General features: G+C 41.3%; 2 protein-coding genes across 3 annotated transcripts in view; one reads left to right on the top strand and one right to left on the bottom strand.

Annotated features, from left to right (window-relative positions):
- The window catches only part of cblb (Cbl proto-oncogene B, E3 ubiquitin protein ligase), an 85,516-nt gene extending 72,299 nt beyond the window's left edge, over positions 1-13,217 (top strand). For both annotated transcript variants that reach the window (XM_083567569.1, XM_083567570.1), the window contains exons 11-19: positions 338-523; positions 1,139-1,486; positions 3,287-3,381; positions 6,271-6,408; positions 7,635-7,696; positions 7,893-8,000; positions 8,455-8,622; positions 9,562-9,675; positions 10,643-13,217. In XM_083567569.1, the coding sequence (XP_083423695.1) occupies positions 338-523; positions 1,139-1,486; positions 3,287-3,381; positions 6,271-6,408; positions 7,635-7,696; positions 7,893-8,000; positions 8,455-8,622; positions 9,562-9,675; positions 10,643-10,896 (1,473 nt within the window). In that variant the 3' untranslated portion in view covers positions 10,897-13,217. The remainder of the gene's footprint in view (positions 1-337; positions 524-1,138; positions 1,487-3,286; positions 3,382-6,270; positions 6,409-7,634; positions 7,697-7,892; positions 8,001-8,454; positions 8,623-9,561; positions 9,676-10,642) is intronic.
- alcama (activated leukocyte cell adhesion molecule a) overlaps positions 1-19,460 on the bottom strand; it is a 106,063-nt gene that overhangs the window by 15,643 nt on the left and 70,960 nt on the right. The gene's annotated exons all lie outside the window — the stretch shown is intronic.

Here is a 19,460-nt window from a genome sequence, read left to right as displayed (position 1 = left end):
ACCTTTTAAAGGGGACATTTCTGTCCGCTTTTCTTTTCACTTGTATAAATATCAGCCACTTTCAAAAGAGAAAGAATTCTGCCTTGGTTTTCTTGCAAATTGACTGAACCAGGTCTGCATTATTGACTTTATTATTAATTCTGTTTGCAGTTTAAAGAGCATGCTGAACTATTATTCATGTAGCTCAATATACTAAATGACACTTTTATTAGGTACAGGATGCCGGAATGTAAAAAATGTTTTATAATAATTCTAAACTTAATAAAAAGATTCTGTGTACTTCAAACCTGGAGGTTTGACTACTCTGATCATAAGTATCGTCCCCCCCCCCTTGTAGTGTTCAGAGCTCCAGAACTCCCCTATTATGTCTCCCACTTCCTCTCCTGTGAGCCAGCGCCGGAAACCCGTCGCGGATCATGCAGGAGTTCAGCATCTGAGTCTGCCTCCAGTACCACCCCGCCTCGACCTCATCCACAAGGGTGTGATCCGTTCGCCTGCCGCCAGCCCCACCGGCTCACCTAAGGTGTGTTTAGTGTATCTGTAGTGTTATTACTTTAAGTTACACACTCTGTCACGTCTCTATTTAGTGACATTAAGGGGATAGTCTGATTCCAAATCGGGTTTTGTTTTGTGCTATTTTAAGTATTTTTGGACAAATCTTTTAACTTTGGGTCCATATGCTTTTCTGCTCGGGTTCTTTAGGTCAGGGGTGTCCAAACTTCCCCACAAAGGGCTCATGTGCATGCAGGTTTTCATTCCAATCAACAACAAATTTTACCTGTTTAAATATCAAGTTCTGTAGATTTTCAATGATTTTAGGGTGTGGCTCTTGATTGGTTAGAATGAAAACCTGAACCCACACCAGCCCTTTGGGGAATAGATTGGACACCCCTGCTTTAGGTGTTTCCACCACCTAGAAACATGCCAGTATGCTTAATTGCTTACATTGAATTTTCCTTGTTGTAAACGAGTTAATGTATGTGCACATTACTTTTTGATGGACTGGGGTCCTATCCAGGGTCTATCCTTGCCCCATGCCCACTAAAACTAACCAGGATAAAATTGTTACTGAAGATAAACAAACAGGTGAATGTATATTACAACAAGAGTGTAAATATATACTTTTCTCTTCCTTCAGGGCTCACCAGGCGCTTCCAGGAAGCAGGACAAGCCTCTGCCTCCTCCACCTCCTCAGAGAGACCCTCCTCCTCCACCTCCTCCTGAACGCCCTCCTCCAATCCCCCCTGATTTCAGAGCCACCTGGCTGGCAGTGCCCCCCTCCTCCTCCTCCTCAGGACTTCCTCGAGACATATCTCTGCCCTCAGAGGCCTGGAGCCCAAAAGACACAAGTCACATGGCAGAGGGCAGAGCAGGAATGGAGCGCTCACCCAAACTTGCACACATTGCGCCTGTTCACCTCAATGGCAGACCCCTAAGCTGCAGCGCCATCGGCTATAGACCAGATGCACACACGGACTGTAGTAAGGTGAGACACAGTCATAAAGAGAATTACTTCTAAACAGCAGATGGATATTTTTTGCCAAATGGGACCTTGACATCATTTATGTCCCAGTATTAAATGGACCATCATCAAAGGCATAGTGTGATTCCTTTAACAAGAGTATGTCATTGCATCATCATAAGATCTCCTGAATGTTTTAATCCTTCTGTACAACAGCAGAAGAATCAGGTTTTATTTCAATTATGCATCACTTAGTAGTTCATAGTTATACACCGATCAGGCATAACGTTGTGTTGGTTCCCCTTTTGCCGCCAAATTACCCCCGACCCGTCGAGCATTAACAGGATTAACGTATCAAATTGTGCTGCAGTTGTTTGTCTGTTGGATGGGCCGGCTGCCCATGATGAGCCCCACAAGAGCTGCAGTTTTGGAGATGTTCTTAACCAGTCATCTAGCAATCACAATTTGGCGCTTGTCAAACTCGCTCAAATTCTTACGCTTGCCCATTTTTCCTGATTTCAACAACTTTCAGGAGAAAATGTCCAATTGCTGCCTAATTTATCCCACCCACTAACAGGTGCCATGATAAAGAGATAATGTTATTCACTCACTGTTCTTAATGTTATAATGTCATAATGTTATGCCTGGTCAGTGTATATAGTTCATTATTACTCAGTTAATTCCTGTTGTCGACAGAAAGTCTGATGCAGATTTATATATTGTTGCTGTTTGCCAAAATTTTGTGTGATGTTTTTTATGCACAAATTCTAAACCTGGGAAATATTTAGTTTACTATTGTGAACTGAAATTTTATTGTTAGCACTTAGATAGTAGGGTCTGTCCACCCACTGTGTGAAGTGTGCAGAAATTTGACCCAAACACCCAAACACCCCCCCCCCCCCCCCTTTTTTTAGATCTTCACCTGCAGTGATTCAGCACGTAAAAGGTCAGGACCATGTTGTACCTTTCGGTTGATAGTTCTCTTGCACTTCTATTTTGGGCAGACAATGGTCAGGGTTGCCTAAATCTGTTACTAAGCAACAGGCGAAATATTCACTCCTGCAGGCTATTTGGGCCATGTGTGGTGTGTAGAAGAGCAGAGCATGGCACTGGAGCAGGAGATGTCGGTTTCTTTCGCAGAACTATCGAAAACCATCAGGGTGCAGTTGTCTGATGGCAGATTTAGCTTTAGTGTACCAGCGCCTGCTGTTGGTGAGTCCTTGAGTTAACTAGACTGAAACAGACGCACAGAAACAGAACACATTTTGATTTGGGGATTATGTATTAAATAGTACCCATTATCCTGAGAGAGGGAAGTGTGTGTGTGGGGGGCAGCAGAAGAGATGAAAGGAAAAGGCAGAGATGGCCATGTGTGATCTCTTGAGTGGTGCCTACTTCCTGCCAGGGTGACATTTGAAGGCAGAGCTTTATTGGGGGACTCATTAAATATCACCACAGGACCACAATCATGTTGATTTCAGCATTGCGGAAGTGTGTGCGTGTGTCAGAGAGAAGAAGAACTAGAGCCTGCCTGCAGCGAGGTGACACGAAAAATAATGCCTGCAAAAAACTGTAATACGTATTTAAACGAAATGTTAATTTTAGTTTAAACCAGAATTAGATGATTATTTTTCTCCTGTGGGACTGAGCTACAGAAATGTAGGCTATATGAAGTAGAGCAATGCTCGCTTCTCTCTCTCTCTCTCTCTCTCTCACTTACACTCACTCACTCTAGCCTGTAGGAGGTGCTGTGCCACTGCAGCTTTCTCACAGCAGGGTGTATGTGGGTGTTTTGTGTGGGTGTTGACTTTGGCCTCTTTGCAGCTCACTAACGGTCTGCTCACCTCTGAGAGGTATGATGTTCCCCCTCAACGCCATTCCCCTCCTCCACCCTCCCTCACCAGCATCAACAACCAGAGGTGAGTATCAAACACACACACACACACTCACTTGCACTGACTTTTTTAAAGACTGGCTGTGCAGCCTAATTCTGCACTGATTCTCAGAGAGAAAAATCAATTTAGTTTCAGATATGTAAAAAATGAGGGGGGCAGAAAGCCCCAACACACACCCACCATCATAACTACACAGCCTTGCAAGCACTGTTACAATACATATAGTTATATATGATATGATTGAGTTAAATTAGATAAAATATTGCTTGATGAATTTTTCACCCAGCTTTGCTAATCATTTGGAAAGTTCTTTTAAAAACCTGTTAGTGTCTCTCTTAACTAGAGGTTGACTAATAGTGGATTTAACCGATACTGATAGCAGCTAGGTTGAAACGATATACCGATTAAAAATGTATAAAAAATGGATACTGTTTTAAAAAAAAAAAGCAAACACAATAATCCATGTAGAATAGAACTAAACTTTATTACAAAAAAAATAACAGTAGTAAATCATGGAAATGTGCTAAATGAAATAAATATGAATACATTCATTAATACATATGATTAGATAATTGATTAATACAAAATGATAAATAATAAAAAAAAATAAGCAGTCTGCTGTGTAAACACGTGGTGTTAGTGATTTGCCTTTTCAGCTGCTTCCACAAAGAACTACTGGGGAAAAACCATCGGTATGGATTTTTGCATATAGCCGATAGTTCCAGCAAAACCGAAGAACTGATCGACCTTAACTACTAACATACACCAAACAGATGTTTTCCTACACTCACAGTTCAGGGCTCTTTAATTAATTTGCACTGTATTGTCCCTTTTTTATTATAGTCTCATGTGTGCATCACATTGTGTTTTTCTTCCTTTCTGAACACAAAGCCAGCTCTATGAACATATAGTTTACACGTGTTGGAGTGGCAGATCTGGAGAGGCCTGCTATAGTGCTTTAGGCACCTGTTCAAATCTAGTGCATCTTTCCAAAAGAGTGAAGGGTTCTTATAACATCAAATTGGAACTAAATGTGCAATTAGATGTTCAAAAAGCACATGGGTATCTGCTCAGTTGTCCACAAATTTTTGTCATTGTAGTGTATGCATCAATGTATGCCGGCACGTTTAGCCGTAATGTGCGAGCGCGTCGGGTCTGGGGGTCTGGGTGTCTGTTAGTGCCAGTCGTGCCATTGTTTGGACACGGCTGCAGTTTTGCCAAAACAACAGACTCTGTTGTTTGTGTTCATTGTACACACACTTGGGCACACACAGTTGAGTACAGAAGGCTTAGAAAGGTCTTTCAGTGTATAGATTTAGTCATAAGTGTGGTCACTTCAGCTTCCTGTATTGTTAAAATGGCAGTGGCATTTAGTGCTTGCAGGTGTGCGTGCGTGTGTGCGCGCGTGTGTGTGCGTGCGTGTTTGACAGAGCTGTATGTGTTGAATGTTTAGAGTTCTGCTCGGATTTGTGTGTAATTGTGACTAGAGTACGGGATGGCCCTGAGTTTCTGAATCCTGTGAGGCTGGTGTGTGTGTGTGTGTGTGTGTGTGTGTTTGCCTGTGTGTGTGTGTGTTTGCCTGTGTGTGCTTTGTTCAGTAGCTAGAGGCTAAAGAACAGCTGTGCACACTGATCTGCTGGCTTAGGGCATAGTAGATTCTTTGTAATGAACAGCTCACATACTCAAGTGTGTTGATGTAATTTTCCACCTTAGGGAAAAACACACACACACACACACACACACACACACACACACACACACACAGTCACTGTTTTAACAGTGCTCTGGCTCAATGATGCTGAAGAGGTGAAAAATATAATTCTATAAACGCCTTAGTGTTGCTGAGAAATGAACCATGCCCACTCTGTTCTGATTCACAGCTGGTGTGCAACAGTCTCTTATTAACCTAATGTCTCATTTGCCCTCTAGTGGTCATGGATGTTAAAGCAGTGCGTGTGCATGTGTGCGCGATTCAACCAGGAAACTGCAAGAGCCCTCTTATCTGATTGTTGACCTACGTTTCCATGTCCCTATTGTGCATATCTGCCTGTTTTTTTTTTATTATTATCTCAGCTCGTTAAATGAACCTAGGCTCCAAGGCCTAGGTTTAATGTTATTCTTTCATGTAGTAGGGAAGCTCCAGCCAATGTGCTGTAAAAGGTGTGTGTGTGTGTGTGTGTGTGTGTGTGTGTGTGTGTGTGTGTGTGTGTGTGTGTGTGTGTGTGTGTGTGTGTGTGTGTGTGTGTGTGTGTGTGTGTGTGTGTGTGTGAGGGAGAGAGGGAGAGAGGGAGAGGGAGAGAGGGAGAGAGGGAGAGAGAGGTTGAAACACCAGGGGTGATTGAGTGTCTTCTGATTAATGCATTGCTCAGACCTTTTTGTTGCTGGTGAATGATTAGGTTCGAACAGCCACAGACACTGATTTATCATCACGTTCCCTTTTTCTGCCGTTTCTACCATATTTTCTGTGTATCATGCGATGGTGATGTATTATAGTTGTCAGATTGTTTTCCAAACTGCATGCAGGTTTTAATTACTAGAAAGATTTAGTCTTGTAGCACATTAAGATATGCAGAGTTCTTCCCACTTTGTTCTGATACAGACTGAAGATGGACGTTCGTGTCTTTTACTTGAGTCTCATCGTTTTCTCATGAACCATTAATCACCGTCTGATTGGTCTTTGGTGATGGAGCCACAATGATGTTCCTTCTGATGTATGAACCGTTTTGTTGGATTGCTTTGTAAGATCATCAAACATTTTTACTTACTGTGTGTCCTCACTACAAAAGGCTGTAACATATGTTCACTGGTTAATTTTCAGCAATTGCTTTATCTTTGTCTGATGTATTCTGGAAAACCCTGGCAGAAAAAGGAAATGTTTTTTTTTTTTTTTTTTTGGGTGCACGCGCACGGCAGGTTTTCGAACCCATTCAGCAGCATGTGCTTGGAAAGGTCGATAACAGACAGGCCCGAGGACGAGTATCAGATCCCCTCTTCTCACCCAGTGTGCATCACACAGCCTCCTGTGTGCATCTCGGTTCGCATCCCTACCAGGTACACGCACGCACACATACACACACACACACACACACACACACACAGGAGCACGCACTTCCTCCCACACACTAAAACAGCAACATTCTTCTCAGATTTAAAGCAAAGCACAATGCACACAGCAGTTGGTGCCTACAACTCGCAGTACAATATGGCCGGTAATTAACTCGCAACTTGCTACTGACACACAATGGGGATCTCATCCTCCTGCTGTGTTCACTAGCTCGCTCAGCTTTATGAAAATACAACTAAAGCATGCTACTTGGATAAGCTACTTAAGTATAAGCATAATCAAATAACAAAATTAGAATTTTCAAACATATGTTACACTTTTGATGTTTATTTTCTCGTTTAATGCCCATCGAGGCAAATCACAATACACATCTCATTACTGCTTTAAACTACAACACACCAAGCTACGTTTTTACTAAACATGCTCCCTGCTATTGTTAATCAAATGAGAGATGTTTGGGTTTAAAAAAGAATAAGGCAAAGTGGGGTAAAGAGTTATCCTTCTGAGATCTAGCGCTAGCGTTTTTTTTTGTTTGTTGCTTGAACATTTTTAAATCATCTGACTAGTTCTACCGACTGACTCCTGGTTACCTGCACCACATCCTCTATAACCAGCAGTTTCAGATCAGCAAACGTGTATGTGCACACGCGTATGTGTGCGCCTGTGGTTTCGACAAAAAAACTAAGTGGTTTGGGCATTTGTTTAGTGTACAATTAACTATTATTAGAGCGAAAGAAATGAGCTCATTTATTATCTTAAATTAAAATATTAATTAATAAAAAACAAGTTGGACTGAATACATATTGCACAAGGTAAGAAACTGAAATGCAGCATCTGTTAGTTCCTTTACTATTCATTTAATAAATAGTCGAAGCATCTTCTTTATAGTTGTAGTTGGAAGTAATGATTGTTCTGCTTGTATGAAGATTTGCATACTGTATGGAGATGAAAAAAAAAAAGACTGTGTGAATGAGTATAAATGAATAATGAGTGAGAGATATTGTGAGGGTATTAAACTTTGTCTTAGATTTAAAGAGACATATTATTACAAATGCCATTTTGAACATTTAGATTTTAACCTTTCGGCTCCAAAAAATCAGATCTAATGTAAATTTAATGGTAAAATGTGATTTAAATCAAAATGTATAAACAAACATGGCCTGTGTTTTTTTTTTTTTTTTTTTTTTTTTCTTTTTTTTTTTTTTTTCTGCAGGCTTTCAGAAAACTCGTCTGATCTGAGCTCAGAAAGGAAGAAGCTGAAAGCTCCAGAGCATGGTAAACACTAGCTGTATTTCTGCTAGAATTTAGTGAGCCTATCTTTAGTTAGTCCATCGTGTGTGTGTGTGTGTGTGTGTGTTGCATTTTACTGTGTGCAAGGCTAAAAAAGCAGGTGTTGGGTGTGTGTTATAAATGGCGGTCGATGTGTCTATCTTATGAAGCAATAGCCGAATCTAACTCTTATTTCTTGTAGGTGGGTTTGACTCGGGCGTTTCAGTTTCAGGTGGGCTTCCTGCTTCACACTGTCCCCTCCACAACAACCGGACTCCAGCAGACTACGACATCCTTTTGCCACCACAAGGTAACCAATGATGTTGCACCTCTTACAGGAATGCCGGCTAATAGGCTGCTTTTATTGTGGTTTATTAGCATTTTTTCGAAAGACGGTTCGATTCTCAGCTGGTCTATATGCTGATAAGGTTAACATTACTGTTCATTTTTAATAGAGATTGTTTGAGTAGTAGGATATCAGTAGGAATTCACAAATCAATGATGTCAAATGTGAGGCAGTGTCTGGTGCCTTTATTATTAGATGATAGTTAGATGAGATTTCTGACAGAATATTTGACTGGGTTTAGAATTGAATAAATGTAATCAATTCTAACGTGACCTCAGCTGTAATTTCAAATTTTTTGCCAGTTGTATGTTAGTTCAAATAATGTTAGTTGAGCTGTAATATTGCCATCTAGTGGTGGAATTGCAGACGTGCAGGCGATCAACTTAATGTTTTTTCTCACGTACTTGTCTTGTCTCAGCCTTGCCAGCAGAAGATCCGTTTAACACAGCACCCCCATCACAGCCTCCACCTCCACCCCCTGTTAGACACAGCTTCCCAGACGCATCGTCCTCCTCCTCCTCCTCCTCATCTCCATCCTGCCAAAGAGCTGCTCGGCCAGCATCTGGACACTTCCTTCTTAGCTCAGGTAACTTCTCTGCATAATATACTTCAACGTATTGCAACAAAATAGTATTCTGTCCTGTTCTGTATTCTATTGGTTAGTACCGTTATTGCTTCCCGTTTGAAATTCGACACCAGTAGGATATTGGGGACAGAGCCAATGACTTATTTTGTAGCTCACTGTTGCTCATAGTGTTGAAAACCAGACACAAACACAGAATTGGCACCGTTCTATTTCACAGTCTGCACAAATCTTTAAAGTTTAATAGTATAACTTGATCAGGTCTGAACGGCATGCAGCAGTTTTTATGTAGGGAATAAAACACGAATGGGCTGATGATATGGGGAAACAATTCAACTATGCTGGAAGTTTATCATTTTCCTATAACACCTAAAGTGTTTTATTCACCTCATTCCACAGCAAATTCTCACCTTTTTTTTTAAATATTTAATAACAAACAACACATGCATTTAATATTGTGAAACCCCTGAAAATACCCTTATAGAATAGAAATATAGAAATGGAGAGTGTCATGAGTGCAGATTTCTGTATACTGTAAAAACATAAGAAAACCTACAGTTACAGATTCAGCTGCTGTTGAATATGAATAAACAGACAGTACAACCCTCATTGCACTTGTTACCCTTTGTTTATTTTTTATTTTTTTAATTATTACAAATTGGCTTTTGAGTCATTAATAGAGTTTCCTAAACCTTTTGTAAGAGAGCTGTTTATCTGTCCTTTTTTTGCCTTATAAGCTGGTTACAACAAATTTGTGTATTTGAACTAAAATCCCAAGTTCCTTTTGCGTCCATTTGGGACAGTTCTTGCTGTGTATCGCCATACAATGACTTTCAAGAACAAGATCTTTACAATAGTACATCGATTTTAATTGTACTGTAGTGGTGGTTATTTAATGACCGTGCTCTAAATATGATTTATTTTGTGTGTGTTTATATTTAGATACTTTCCTGGATGTTCTGAACAGTTCAGCTCCTCTACCACCTGTTCGAAGACAGACCGGGGAAAGTGCAGTCCGAAACTCGCTAGAGTACGATCAGCTCCCTCCGGCAACAAGTATGACAATAAGTCATTGACATGATTTCACATTAAATATTTGTATGTTGTTTTTACACTCTGACTACTTAAGGTCTCCACTAATATCTCCCATTCATAGGTGATGTTTCAGAAAATCTTTATTGCTGAAACATCTTTAGAATAGACAGGTCTGTTTAACAACACTTCAGAACATGCACTATATGGACAAAAGTATTGGGACACTTTTAAATGTTTTCTTTACTTGAATTAGGAGACCCAAACCTGTTCCAGCATGACAATGCACCTGTGCTCAAAGCCAGCTCAATAAAGTGGAAGATCTTGAGTGGTCTGCTATAGGGATTTTTAGTGTAGTAGTATAGTGCAGTATACTGCACTTTTTTGTCATTCCGATTTAAAGATTCTTTGGGCTGTTTACATGAGACGTTATCTAATCCGATATGATGTTTACATGTGCCCGCGCTTTCAATCAGAATGATTTTTGTGACATGCGCACGTTAGCCCTCAGTCTTGTTTGTTGCCATTTTCTCTTACGAGCGCTATTTTTATGCAAAGTGTTGCTCTTAATAAAGCAACAGCGCAAATTTGTGTTAAGACTACTGCTGCAGGTAGGTCTGAGGAAAAGACGGGCACGGGAGTGTTTCTGGTGGCGGTGTGTCTCATCACCCCTCGTAAATGTGGAGTGGGATGTTCAAAAAGCACATATGGATCCTATAATCTGGTGTCTACAAACATTTGTCCATATAGTGTGTATGATGTACATAGTCCCAATGAAGTGCTGTCAGGGGTCCTGTAATGTTTGTATGATATTGTGTAAGGATGTTTGTTCAGCTCATTAGTGAGAGATAAGTGCAGTCTCACTGAATTATTCACCATGACTCTGCATTGCTCTTAGTGTGTCTCTAATTTAGGACGAGTCTGAGCTGCACGGTCTCATCAATTCTTTATGACCTGTTTAATGGAACACTGCTTCATTTCTGTCCACAAGTGGCCGGAGATTGTCTGCAAGCACCCGCGAGACCGCCTAAGCCCTTTCCTCGCAAGACCCCTCCAGAGATCCTGCATCGGAGACCACCAGAGTACTCGCATGAGAGCGTGGATGCCAAAATCGCCAAGCTGATGGGTGAGGGCTACTCATTTGACGATGTCAAGAGGGCGCTGATGATCGCTCAGAATAAAGTGGACGTAGCACGCAACATTTTACGCGAGTTTGCCCTGGTGGCGCCAAGACTGAACCTGTAGGCAAATGCCCCCTCTCCTCTGTCTGACTCAGCGTGGGTGCCAGACGGGCAGCATGCAGTGTGACTTCCCTACTGACCTGGCTCTGATTACAGGCATCCAGCAGAGACTGGGACTTTGGAGAGTGTGTGAGAGAGAGACATGGGCGTGATGCCCAGCCGGGCTCGGGGAGGAAAGTAAAGGATTCAAAACGTGGAACCTGTGAAAAAGCCTTGTGTTTACAGTGCTGTGCCGCGTGGTGGCTTAACGCTGCTGCTGCTGCCGCTGCCGCTGTCGCCGCTGCTCTCTGCTCAGTGCCACTCTGTTTCGCTCCAAGTAGGACTGGAATTGACTGAATTCATATTGATATTAAATTGAACTCTGTCTTGACTGTTGATGTTGCCAGTTTGTTGCAGGCTGCTGTTGCCTCTCCTGCCAGCTGTGCTATTGCTGCTGCAAGCCTTAGTCTAACACACACACACACATTACATCCCTTTTGTAGTTTTACGGTCCTGTATAAAAGTTTTTGTTTTTATGGTGATCAGTTGAATCTCAAATTGCACCCCATAGGGTGTGTGCTTTGTTTTTGCGACTGCTTCCTCCCTCTGAGTGAAGAACTGTGAGAAATACAAACTCTACCACTAAGAACAGTAGAGTGCATCTTTTTACAGTGAATCATTTTCTCCCATTTTACAACTTAATTAAGTCAATTTTATTGCGAGAGAGAGAGAGAGGGGGGGGGGGGTGTTGGAGGTTGAGATGATTACAATGGATTAAAGCTGATTCACCACAACCACATGTGTGTATGTGTGTGTATATATACATGAAAGAGAGAGAGAGATTTTTTTTTTTATTGGTTTTATTTTAATTTTATTATTATTTACTATTAACTGAACTCAAGCTGGTTTATCATCATTTGTTTTTTAAAAGACTCAGCATACCATGCCTCCAAGCCTTCCTCCTCTTTAGGATAGTTCTTTTTAACCATTAGCAACTGCTATGACATGAGGTTTTCTCTCTCAAACATATAAGGATTTTTTACAGGTCAACGTTGCAGGATTGAGCTTAAAACCATGCCATAAATCTGCTTTCCTCTAACAGTAGCAACAATAAGCTGCTAAAATTGAACCCATTTGGAAAGGATTGGCACACCCATGTTGCCACACCCATGCACCGCTACATTTCCTAAACTACAGCATGGTTATGCCTTAAAGGTGTCCTAGTTATTGAAGTACCATACTGAGTGCGATTGCATCCATTCTTTAGCAAGGCTTGAATTTCATTGTAACATACTGCACATCGGCGCATGCGTTTTGTTCTGCTTTAATGTGCCACTTTTTAACAAAAGATTTTCTCTTTAGCTGCCAAATGAAAGGCCTCTGAATGTATTTTTCGGTTGAGCTTCATTTCCAGAGGAAACACATTTGAATAAATGATTGCAGTCTCATAGCCATGCATCCTGTGTGTACAGCCCCGAGGTCATAACTACGACTGATCACCTATCAGCTGCTCTTTTTCTTTAAAAATAAAGATTATCATTAAAGCAGCATTTCCTTCATGGTTGAACATTTGGATTGTAAAGGCTATCAGGTTGCAGCCATCGGCTCTCGTCGTCTGGCCCTGAGAAGAACCCATTTCCTCTGGTTTTAACTTTCCAGACATTTGGAAACATCCTGATGTTTATCAGTTAAAAAAAAAGAAGAAAAAAAAAAGGGAAGTGTGTTGTATTCTTGGAAAGCTTGTAGAAGTCCGAGTTGGAGGAACTGACGCAACACTCCATCTAACGATTCAAACTATCGATTGATGTTTAACCAAATTAGAGAAGTGAATTTTATTTGGTCACTCATCAGATCAGATTTGCTTCATACACTTTTTCAATTGGATTTGTTTTTGCACTGGTCTCTCTTCCTCCCCACTTTAGCTCTGCTCAGACAAAGCACACCCCCTCTTTCCAACCCACGCAAACAAAGTGGCCTTTGATAGGATTGCAGAGGGTGGGACAGTTTCTTTTTTTTTTTCTTCTTTTTTTTATTTCTTTTTTTATTTTATTTTTTTTAAATGATGGCTTTTTTAATGATTTTTCCCTCTGTGAATAATCCTTTGTGGATCAAGTAATGCGTGCAATTTATTTATACTTTGTTAAACAAAAAATTCCTGAGATTATTTTCATTGTTGAGTAATGATGTTAACTTGCGATCTGTTCTTGTGAAAATGTTTTATAAAAGCCAGTATTAACATTAAAGTGTGGTGTTGGTGTGTAGTGATCTCATACAGAGTTGAAAGAACAAATCTGGGAACTGGTCAGATTTTGATTAAGACAATAAATGGTTTTATAATTTATTTTTTTTTTATAGTATTGGATTATTTAGCTGTAGAATATTTCCAAGCAACAACTTCTAGACGACTTATTATTATTATTATTATTTTAGCTTCCACCATTAGGGGTCGCCACAGTGGATCATTCGTCTCCATACCTCTCCTCTACATCTGCCTCTTATAAACCAACTACCTGCATGTCTTCCTTTAGCACATCCATAAACCTCCTCCTTCCTGGTGGCTTAATCCTCAGCATTTTCCTACTGATGTACCCCATGTCCCTCATCTGCACATGTCCAAACCATCTCAATCGCTCCTCCCTCACCTTCTCTCCAAAACGTCCTACATGTGGTGTCTTTCTAATAAACTCGTTTCTAATCCTGTCCATCCTCGTCACTCCCAACGACAACCTCAACATCTTCAGCTCTACTACCTCCAGCTCCACCTCCTGTCTTTTACTCAATGCCACTGTCTCTAAACCATACAACATCGCAGGTCTCATCACAGACTAATAAACTTTCCCTTTCACTCTTGCAGACACTCTTCTATCACAAATCACTCCTGCCACTCTTCTCCACCCACTTCACCCTGCCTACACTTTTTTCTTCACTCCTCTAACACAATCTCCATTACTTTGCAATGTTGACCCCAGGTACCTAAACTCCACCACCTTCTCCACCTCTTCTCCCTGCAACCACACCACTCCACTGCCCTCCATTTCATTCACACACATGTACTCTGACTTAATCCTACAGACTTTCATTCCCCTTCTCTCCAGCACATACCTCCACCTCTCCAGGCTCTTCTCAACCTGCTCCCTACTCTCACCACAAATAATATAATCTGCAAACATTATAGTCCATGAAGACTCTTGTCTGACCTTGTCCGTCAACCTGTCCATCACCACTGCAAACAGGAAAGGTCTCAGAGCTGATCCTTGATGCAGTTTGCCGTTCCTACTGCACAATTTACTGCTGTTACACTGTCCTCATTCATGTCCTGCACCACTCACATACTTCTGACACACTTGACTTCCTCATACAATACCACAACTCCTCTCTCAACATCCTGTCGTACGCTTTCTCTAAATCCACAAACACTCAATGCAACTCCTTCTGACCTTCTCTATTCTTCTCCATCAACATTCTCAAAGCAAACAATGCATCTGAGGTGCTTTTCCTAAGCATACTGTTGCTCACAAATGGTCATTTTTTCTCTTATCCTGGCTTCCACTACTTTTTCTAATAACTTGGTGTGACTGATCAACTTTTTTCCCCTTGTAGTTACTGCAGGTCTGCACATCTTTATTCTTAAAGATCGGTACCAGCACACTCCTTCTCCATTCCTCGGGCATCTTCTCACCTTCCAAAATCAAATTAAACAATCTTGTTGAAAACTCCACTGCCATCTCTCCTAAACATCTCTATGCTTCTACCGGTATGTCCACCGGTCCAACCGACTTTCCACTCTTCATTCTATTAATCGCTGCTCTCACTTTCTTTTTACTAATCCGCTTCCTGCTTCACCATCTCCACATCAACCAACCTTCACTCCCTCTTATTTTCCTCATATATCACAACAGCTTCTAGACTAATGAGACTGATATGTTCCAGTCATTGCAACAAAGCAGACCTTGATAACCAAACTTAAATTCTTCAGACAGGGACATCAAACTCTTTATTTAACAAGCAATTTTACCCCCCAAAATAGGTTAAATGGACCAGTAATGCAGTCATTACATTTAAAATTCATTCATTTATCTATATTTATGTGACGGCTTGCTGTGAAACCCCCATTTTAGCAAGAACACATGTTTACAGAATCACATATACAGTGGGTACGGAAAGTATTCAGACCGCCTTAAATTTTTCACTCTTTGTTATATTGCAGCCATTTGCTAAAATCATTTAGGTTCATTCTTCTTCCTCATGAATGTACACATAGCACCCCATACTGACAATAAAAAAACACAGGATTGTTGACATTGTTGCAGATTTATTAAAAAAGAAAAACTGAAATATCACATGGTCCTAAGTATTTAGACCCTTTGCTCAGTATTTAGTAGAAGCCCCCTTTTAATCTAATACAGCCAGGAGTCTTTTTGGGTAAGATGCAACAAGTCTTTCACACCTGGATTTGGGGATCCTCTGCCATTCCTCCTTGCAGGTCCTCTCCAGTTCTGTCATGTTGGATGGTAAACGTTGGTGGACAGCCATTTTTAGTTCTCTCCAGAGATGCTCAATTGGGTTTAAGTCAGGGCTCTGGCTGGGCCATTCAAAAACAGTCACGGAGTTGTTGTGAAGCCACTCCTTCGTTATTTTAGCTGTGTGCTTAGGGTCATTGTCTTGTTGGAAGGTAAACCTTCGGCCCAGTCTGAGGTCCAAAGCACTCTGGAGAAGGTTTTTGTCCAGGATATCCCTGTACTTGGCCGCATTCATCTTACCCTCGATTGCAACCAGTCGTCCTGTCCCTGCAGCTGAAAAACACCCCCACAGCATGATGCTGCCACCACCATGCTTCACTGTTGGGACTGTATTGGACAGGTGATTAGCAGTGCCTGGTTTTCTCCACACATACTGCTTAGAATTAAGGCCAAAAAGTTCTATTTTGGTCTCATCAGACCAGAGAATCTTATTTCTCACCATCTTGGAGTCCTTCAGGTGTTTTTTAGCAAACTCCATGCGGGCTTTCATGTGTCTTACACTGAGGAGAGGCTTTCGTCGGGCCACTCTGCCATTAAGCCCCGACTGGTGGAGGGCTGCAGTGATGGTTGACTTTCTACAACTTTCTCCCATCTCCTGACTGAATCTCTGGACCTCAGCCACAGTGATCTTTGGGTTCTTCTTTACCTCTCTCACCAAGGCTCTTCTCCCCCGATAGCTCAGTTTGGCCGGACGGCCAGCTCTAGGAAGGGTTCTGGTCGTCCCAAACGTCTTCCATTTGAGGATTATGGAGGCCACTGTGCTCTTAGGAACCTTAAGTGCAGCAGAAATCTTTTTGTAACCTTGGCCAGATCTGTGCCTTGCCACAATTCTGTCTCTGAGCTCTTCAGGCAGTTCCTTTGACCTCATGATTCTCATTTGCTCTGACATGCATTGTGATCTGGAAGGTCTTATATAGACAGGTGTGTGGCTTTCCTAATCAAGTCCAATCAGTATAATCAAACACAGCTGGACTCAAATGAAGGTGTAGAACCATCTCAAGGATGATCAGAAGAAATGGAAAGCACCTGAGTTAAATATATGAGTGTCACAGCAAAGGGTCTGAATACTTAGGACCATGTGATATTTCAGTTTTTCTTTTTTAATAAATCTGCAACAATGTCAACAATTCTGTGTTTTTCTGTCAGTATGGGGAGCTGTGTGTACATTCATGAGGAAGAAGAATGAACTTAAATGATTTTAGCAAATGGCTGCAATATAACAAAGAGTGAAAAATTTAAGGGGGTCTGAATACTTTCGGTACCCACTGTACACTGTATAAGCAAAAGTATTGGGACACCTGACGTTTCCAGCCATGTGTGCTTGTTCCCCAAAGTCACTCAATTGTATTGAAAGCCATTGTAGGTGGGAGCATCGGATTTTCCACTCACTTGAACTAGCAAAGCAAAACTTGTTGCAGAATGACAATGTTCCTGTGCACAAAGGCAGCTCCATGAAGGTATGGTTTACATGGGACAGAGTGGAAGATGCTGGGAGATCGACAGCACACTCTAAAATCTAGTGAAAATCGTCACTAGTGTGGATTTATAAAAGCAAACGTGGACTTGATGTGGAGTAGGATGTTCAAAGTACTTAAGGATCTGGTGTCCACAAACTTTTGTCTGTGAAGTCTTTATCATTAGCACATTTTATCACTAGCTGGATTTAAGGCTCTGTTTTTTAAACGTGAGCAATAACAGAGACTAACATATTATCTATTCATATCTTTCACAACTTGAGTCTGTTTAGCTATGACATGCACTTACAAACCCATGTGTTTAGTCGCCAACTCGGTTTTCATCATTTTGCCTGCGTACACAAATAAAATAGCTTTAAAATGCAGCAATCGAGATATGATCGAAGTGAAGACGTTTAGACATAATTCAAAGTTTTACAAATATTTGGCTCGGAAGTAATCGGCCACTTGATTGACAGCCAGTTTAATTGCCAGGTGTGGCCATAATGTCTCCATCATTTTATGACAGATTAAAGATAGAATCAACCCCTGATCTTGTAGGTGTTTAATTAGCATCTGGTAGATATTCATAGGAATTCTCACTCTGCATTCCAACGATGTGTTGACACAAGTAAAGGAGGCCACCATTAGCCTGATAAAATAAGACAAACCTACTGGAAAATAGCTGAAGATTTACAAGTGGCCAAATTAAATATTAGGGAATTGTTTAAGAGGAAAAAAATAGGGAGTGCACTGGCAACACCAAAGGCCAATTTTTAAGGAAGTTAAGACTTCCTTTGCTTCACAATACAAATAAGCAATGCCTCCAAGCATACACTGAAGCAACCCAAGAGCTTCTTAAGGAAACCCATAGCATCCTCAACCCAAGTGAGCACACTGCTAATTCCCATTAAAGGTGGCTGCAGTAAAAACCTGGCAAAGGAATGGCAAGTGAGGGAATTTAACCTACAAGTTTTAAACACAACCTATACACAGATCAGGCATAACATTATAACCACCTGCCTAATGTTGTGTCGGTTTCCCTTTTGCTGCCAAAACAGTCCTGACCCTTCCAGCAATAACAGCATTCTTTAGACTTCAGCAATTTCAGCTACAGGAGCTCGTCTGTTGGATCGGACCACAGGGGCCAGGCTTCGCTCAATGAGCCTTGGCCCATCCATGACCCTGTCGCCGGTTCATTTACATTTACATTACATTAGCGGCATTTAGCAGACGCCCTTATCCAGAGCGACGTACAAAAGTGCTTCACCACTATTGTGTAGTGGTGTACCACTATTCCTTCCTTGGACCACTTTGTGTAGTGGTTCACCACTATTCCTTCCTTGGATCACTTTTCCTGGATACTGACCACTGCAGACCTGGAACATCCCACAAGAACTGCAGTTTTGGAGATGCTCTGACCCAGTCGTCTAGACATCACAATTTGCCCCTGGTCAAACTCGAATCCTTATGCTTGCCCATTTTTCTTGCTTCTAACGCATCGACTTTGAGAACAAAATGTTCACTTGCTGCCTAATAAATCCCACCCATTAACAGGTGCCATGATAAAGAGATAATCAGTGTTGTTAACGCACCGGTTATGATGTTATAATGTCGTGCTTGATCGGATTAAATTGTTCATTTATACAATTATTTTGATGCCTGTGAAAAGAGGGACTCGATGAACTGGCTGTAATTCCTAAATGCTTAATGCAGCATTTTTTTTAACGCCCTTAAATTAAAGACAAAAGTCTGCCACTAGTCACATCTCGATTGTTTCATTCCCAATCCAATGTGTTTGGTGTACAAACAGTGTCACTGTAGAAATACTTATGAACCAGACTGTATCTACAGAACAACCTGAAGGTCTGATATTCAGTGGATGAGAAAGGCACAGTGATCTAGCAACGTTTTAAACATGTTTTACCAAACCAAACACTGCCATCGTCTGTTGCTGCAGAGTTATCAACTTGTGCTGTTAATATCATGAACAGCAGCTACGCTAATTTCTCTCCACTGCTTCTCTTTCTCTCCCCATCCTGAGGTTTGGCCAGCTCCAGTCACGTCCCACCTCATGAAGATTATGGACCTTTGCAGAAGTAGACGCCGAACTCGCAAACATCCTGATCCATCTAGAGACGTACCAGTGGCAATTGGATCCCACTACATGTGTGGAGTTTTGACATTGGACCTCCTGGAGTGTTTAAAGGCTCTGGCATGGAGAAGCTGATGCTGGATCTGTTATGATCACAAATGTTGGGCTCAGTAGCTCCTAGTTTTATAACCATAAAGACTGTATAAAGAACATTACTTATAATCTTACACTCCAGTACTCATGATAGTTCTCACTCTCCAGTGTTCTGTATTGTTAAAAGATTTATGATCAAACTCTTGATGTCACCCAAATGAGGAAAGGTTCCCCTTTTGAGCCTGGTTCCTCTCAAGGTTTCTTCCTCATAACATCTAAGGGAGTTTTTCCTTGCCACAGTCGCCATGGCTGCTCATCAGGGATAAATGCACACCATTCACCTTGACTGTTGATTTCTGTAAAGCTGCTTTGAGACAATGTCTGTGAAAAGCGCTATAGAAATAAACTTGACTTGACTTGAGTAGAT

This window comes from Silurus aristotelis (genome assembly GCF_946808225.1).
Source record: "Silurus aristotelis genome assembly, chromosome: 18".
Taxonomy (NCBI): domain Eukaryota; kingdom Metazoa; phylum Chordata; class Actinopteri; order Siluriformes; family Siluridae; genus Silurus; species Silurus aristotelis.
Note: the sequence above shows the minus strand (reverse complement) of the source record. Positions and strands in the feature narration are given on the sequence as shown.